At 40.6% G+C, this 6,165-nt stretch overlaps 1 protein-coding gene across 1 annotated transcript; it reads right to left on the reverse strand.

The window, feature by feature from the left end:
• Positions 1-247: 247 nt before the first annotated feature.
• casp10 (caspase 10, apoptosis-related cysteine peptidase) lies at positions 248-6,035 on the reverse strand. Its single transcript, XM_029492899.1, has 13 exons — positions 5,866-6,035; positions 4,577-4,860; positions 3,747-3,852; positions 3,382-3,517; positions 3,133-3,206; positions 2,928-2,976; positions 2,329-2,348; positions 2,203-2,233; positions 2,027-2,119; positions 1,821-1,909; positions 1,572-1,686; positions 969-1,467; positions 248-503 (listed from the first exon to the last, which is right to left on the reverse strand). Exons 1-13 carry the CDS (start codon positions 5,914-5,916, stop codon positions 326-328), a joined length of 1,725 nt encoding a protein of 574 aa, XP_029348759.1. The 5' UTR covers positions 5,917-6,035; the 3' UTR covers positions 248-325.
• Between the last annotated feature and the right edge of the window lie 130 nt (positions 6,036-6,165).

Genomic DNA, 6,165 nt, shown 5'->3' on the forward strand with positions numbered 1-6,165 from the left:
TTTATATATACATACAAACAAGAAAATACTTTCAAAATACTACATAAAAAATGTCTGCCTTGATCTCTGGATTGTTGTTCTTTGAGCAGTTGCATAGATTGTGATTGTGTGACAATATGTACATAGTCATGAATGAAACAACAAGCGTGACAATAATACAAACACATTTTGAATAAAAGCTCAGTAATATAAAACGAAAGAAATAAAGGGTGTGATATTGAATTTACCCATAAAGTGATGAGTATAATGAATTTGTATAGTTTATTAAAGCAAAATTTGAATGCATGTATAAACATCTAATTTCGGCGGTTCCACTGTTCATGTTTCAGGGAACATTTGATGTCTCTGTGAGGCTATGAGGACTTCCTTCAGGGACAGGAAAGACCACTTTCTTTCTGAGTGAGAAGGCTGGTTGAGGCATTTGCTTTTTTTTATGGCCCAAATCTGTCCTCCTGCTAACATCTGCATTCACTTTTGTCAGGATAGATATGAGGTCGTATCCCCTGGAAAAGGAAAGAGCACAGTGTGATGGTGGTCTCAAAAATTCATTCATTCATTCATTCATTCATTCATTCATTCATTCATCTTCAACTGCTTTTCCATTTCCGGGTCACGGGGTGGTGGGGCCAATCCCAGCTCACAATGGAAGAGGGCAGGACACACCCTGGACAGGTCACCAGTCCATCACAGGGCCAACACACAGAGACAGACTGAGACAAGCAACCATTCACACTCACACTCACACTCAGGTGACCAGAATCGTTTACTTAAATAAAAGATATTGTACCACACAGTGTTGTATTATTATTCTATTGTCGTATTACTAAAAACTATGGAGCAACATTGATTTTAACAATGTCTCATTCAGGAGTCATACACTCATCATATGTTTGTAATGTATTAAATATGCGTTGGCTCTATGTTAGAAATGTTTCTATTCCAATAATTTCTTGCATATTCTCACTTACTTTGGCACCATCTGGACAAGATTTTGGCACAAGGATTGAACAAACCAGGTGCCATTGGTCTTCTCTCTGTAGGAGACAAAGGAAGGAAGAGTGGACATTGCCAAGAGGAAATCAGCATCAGCTGGGATGGAGTCATTTGCTACTACAGCATCTCTACAAACGGAATCACATGCGCTGCCGTCAGCCTCGATGTAGACAGCCCTTTGCTCATTGTTGCCCTGGCAGGCCTGGATGAAGAACAGTTTGGGTTTTTCAACCAAAGAGGGGCAATTTAATCCATTCAATGGTTCCATCAGGTCCCTGAGCTTAACGGGCTGACCCTCTACACCTAATACCACGCCATCGTCGCCATGGCTAAGAACGCAGCATACCACACAGTCCATCTGACTGTGGTCTTTCCTGCCGAGCTCCTGAAACGCAGAAAGTATCTGTGCATTCGTACAGTCCATCCGTATCTCGACCTCAAAGCCCAGCCAGCGAAACACATCGGTCAGACACCCTGGAAGATATACATGTACAAATATAAATACAGGCAAAGCAGGACTGGAAAACAAGCTCCTGCTTTCATTGGAGATTTCCAAAATAAAATAAACATAAGCTTACTCTCATCAATCATGGTCCCCTCTCGCTGTCTTAGACAGGACTTAGAGAAGTCCTGGTTGTTTACTATCAAGCAGATGCCTCTTGTTGCTGCTGTCATGGGATATTGCCCCAAATCCTACAAAGATAAAAACAGAGTTTTGATATTGGGGCTGCATTGGAGATGTGATTTGCCACAGAGCAAAGATGTGGCATTTGGAAGTCCTTAGGGTGCATGAGGACATTATACATAAAACGAAATAAACCACACACCTCATTCTTTGTATTTGCAGCCTGAAACTGGTTTTCAAGGGAAGATTCATTTTCTTGAGACAGCAATAATCCCAAGTTATCTCTTCTCGCTATGGGATGAAGTGGAAAGGCCACAATTTTCAGCAAAAACATAAAATCTGAATCATTTATTTAAAAAAAGGTTTGTTATGTTGCATCAGTGCAGATAAAGGAAAGTTTATAACAACCTTCCACGGGGGCGCGCTTGTTTGTTCCAACGCATGGACGACTCTGTGACAGTGCCCTTTCGCTCTCCCCAGCATGTAACACATCAGGAAGATCTGACAAAAGGTAACAAAAGACATTTCAAAATACAGTCCACTGCAGTACACCCGAAACAGGTTTCTACAATAAAATAACTCACCCACAGAGACGCTGGAAGAATTGAAGAACCTCTGTGGTGGACACCAGAGCAATTTAAAATGACCATTAAGGACAAAGAAATGTCATGTGTCATGTGTTGAAATGTGCTAATTCTATCATTTCTCACCTCGGACAGTGATTGGCTTTCTTCAAAGAAGGAAAAAGACAATTTGAATTATAATATTGAAAAAATTTCAGGAAATCCAACATTTACTATGAAAGCACTAAGCAAGTTAACACATGCAACACAATATGATCAGATATATTTTGACAAATTTTTGTTCTTCATTTTGAAGTATTTTTCAGCTTTGTATTTTTATTATGAGAAATAATAAAAATGGGAGAACTTTAGAAAACGATCTCAACTTGTGAATTGAGAAATTATTGATACCATAAATCATAATATGCTCTATATTATGATTAGTTTCAGCGTGGAAAACAAGATTGACTGACCCTTATGTAAAGTGTTGTGGCGATATCAGGAGGTATTTCATATATTTTGTCAAAAGCAAATTTACAATAATTTTTTCATACTTTCATTTACTCATATTGTTATATGAGCTCTTCAAGTGTTTAACACTGACATGCAGTTATCTCTTTTTGTACTCTGCACTGCTGTTGCAATACTGAAAATTCCCCACCCGTGATGCTAATAAAAGAATGTCTTTTGTTATCCAGATATTTCTCTACATGTTAACAAAGGAGCTACATGAGTCATCAGTTTACCTGATCTTTGACCAGTGGCAGTCCTTTCATGATTTAAAGATTCAGGGTTCTGATAAAGAATACAGGAAACAAACAAGAAACAACAATAGAAATGACAAATGCAGAGCGGCATGTGACGCGGCATGTGACGGGTTGTGAGGATGAAATCGTGGTTCAAAGCTTTCTGTGATGCTTAAGTAGAAACTAAGCAGCATTAAAGACTTACTGTGCTTAGTTCAAAAGAGTAGGTAGGCGATCCCGATGGGCACATTTGTCCAGCTGTGGGGCTGGTTTCACATACTGCGATAAAAAGTATCACACAAGTAAAGCAATAGCAACATGACTTGCGTACAGATTAATCGGCAGATACACATCAAGGTAAATCGACCCTCGAGTGATTCATGAGGAGCCTTCTATTTCGTGTGCTGCAGTCTCTAATAAATCAGTAACATTTAGACAGCTTTCTGTGGCTTACCCGGACGTGCTTTGAACTTTTTGATATTTTCCCTCAACATGGGACAGACTGTCTCAATCACTTTCTCCAGTTCATCTAAATTAGTGTCACTGAGGAGGTCCATGTGTTCCATATCAAGAAAGATGTCCAGCAAAGACTGAAATGTTTTGGAGATAAAACAACAAAATGAAATTATATCACTCAATAATAGCATTATTATGTACAGACTTTACAGCAGACATTAGCATTAGCAACAATGCATGAAGTTGAAGCACATATTAAGCGCTATTGATAAAATATGGCTTCCATGTTTATTGCTATTGCTGACTACCTAATCACCTCTGCGTTGAATTTTTCCCTCAAACATTGACAACCTGAGGACTCACCACATTTTCCTCCAATTTCCTACGTGGCAATATTGCATTCAACAAGAACTTCACTTGTTCCAATTCTTTATCAGTGATCTCCTCCGACAGGTTGTAGAGGAGCTTCCTGGAATAACACAAAATAACGTGTTACATTTTGTCCCAGTACACTGGACCTGACAGGACATGGAGCTCCCTGTTTGTTCTGAGGACACTTTTGAGGAATGCACTAGTTCCACATTTCCTCCCCTGATACAACCTGTGACACTTAGATTGGTTGCTACCAAGCCCTAATGTCATTAGCAGTGTTTTGAATGAATACTAATTTAAATAAGCAACTATTTTTGATTATTGGTGAATCTTGCATATTTAAACCAAAAGTTCCAAAACAATTCAATTCCCTTTCAGATGTGAATAGGTTTTAATAGTTTTGTACAAAGTGAACATAATGGGATCAAGTTTGGATTTGACAGAGACTCTTAGACTCCAACTGAAATTAGGTGCCTGTATTTGTACTTTCATGTTGTCTAGCTGGTTTGATAGCGTGAGCTAAAATATTTTTGTCTTTGTATAACAACCGCTGTTACACAATCTGTGGTCTAACACACAGTCCATATTCCAGCATTGATTAAAAAGGATTTAGCGCACATGTTTAAACTTGAACATAATAGGCACAATGAGATTGATTTTGAAATTATTTCTATATATAACTGACTAGTTCTGTACTTACTGTCATTCTTCTGGTTATATCTATATAGAGCAGTGCTTCATATTTAGCAAAGATTTTGTGTTCACTCAATTATACCTGATTACATACCTAAGACAAAAAAGGGCAAGTATGCACAGCTCACCTGTAAGGAGAGATGAGTCTACACGTGGTGGCTCCATCAAAGGTGAGCCCAAACTTACGGACCAGATGTTTACGTTTAATGGTGAGGAGAAGCTCAGTCAACAGGTGTGGTTGATGGACAGAGAGATGGTCTTGATCTCTCAGTCGACAAAAGAGATAGTTGGCACATTCCATAGCCTTCGGGTTTTGTCCGAGGAGATCGGTGCAAAGAAAGGCTAAGGCTTTTACCTCATCCTTTTCCAGGGCCTTCCCTACTTCTAAAAGCAGCTTCTGAAACTCCATTTTCTGTGTTAAAAAGAGGAGGAACTCACTCAGATGTGCACCATCCCAATTAATACTTCAGATTTTCGACACTTCATGTCCACACTGTGAGGTGGAGAAATTGAGCACATGGTCATAATGTGCTGACTTCTTCATTCATGAAATCAATTTGTCTAAATTTTTCCACTGGACCAACAAGATTTTGCTGTGACTTCAGTTAAAGGCATTAAGGTTATCTGCATTTTATGACTCTAAATTGAAGTCTTTGAGTTTTGGGTGAGGGTTAGTGGCTTTGGATACCAGCACCTGGGCCCCCAGCTCCACCGAAAGGAACCTCTGGGCAGTACACTCCTTTACTTTACACACTAAACAAATCTCATCTTGGTGAGATTTCCAAAATCTATTCCACCTAAAATCCTTTAACTGTTGATTATCAGGGTGAGCCACCTCCAGCTCAAACGCGGAAGCAGATAATCGATAGTAGAAAGTGTGGTTTCCTGTGATAACACTCTCCTCACATACAGCCCATGATGGCCGAGCTGTCCCATGTTAAACAGCTGACACCTCACAGATTTACTCAGATTTCATTGGGGTGTCTGTAAAGAAGGGTGAGTCTGTGCTCGGAAATGCACCAGATTTGACTGAGGGAGGGGGAAAGACTCAGTTATTACAGTAGCCCGTTAACCGGGCAGGGGACCTGTTTCCGGGTAACTGGTAACTACCGTAACAACTGGAGTGCGCGTCTGTGCGCGTGAAAACTCTTATGTGAGTTGAACATATGATTGCCTCTGTTGTTTCCTTCACATTGATAACATCGTATGTTTCCATCATCGATTACTTTCAGAAATGTGGTCACCTTAAAGTCTGTTCAGCCTCCCACTTTGGGCCGAGGAAAGTCTCAGCTGAGCCACGATGCACCGAGCACTTCCTCTTATTATTCAGCGACGGAATAAACATTTCTACACCCTTTAACACGTTTACGTCTGCGTGTTCCTGGTCAGTCCTGCCATGCGTCGCCTTGTGTGTTACCTGGTTGGAGACATCCTCTGCATCGATCTGACTGAAGTCTCTCTGATCCATCCTGAACCTCAGCGTGTCCCCGCAGAGAGCAGGCAGCTTAAACAAACGCCTTTATCTCGCAAGCAACAGAGAGCTGCGGAGTCCTCCGTCCGGGAAGAGAAAAGAGAGACTCCTCAAATCGAAAGTGAAAGACAGAGGGAGGACCGTGGCCTTCTTATTGGCCACGCGACAGCGCACCTGTGTGACGTGCATGCCCTAATATGGACATGACAGGGGAGGCGTATCCACGCCTGAGATGTTTACTGTCAG

Source organism: Echeneis naucrates, chromosome 21 (assembly GCF_900963305.1).
Source record: "Echeneis naucrates chromosome 21, fEcheNa1.1, whole genome shotgun sequence".
Lineage (NCBI taxonomy): Eukaryota > Metazoa > Chordata > Actinopteri > Carangiformes > Echeneidae > Echeneis > Echeneis naucrates.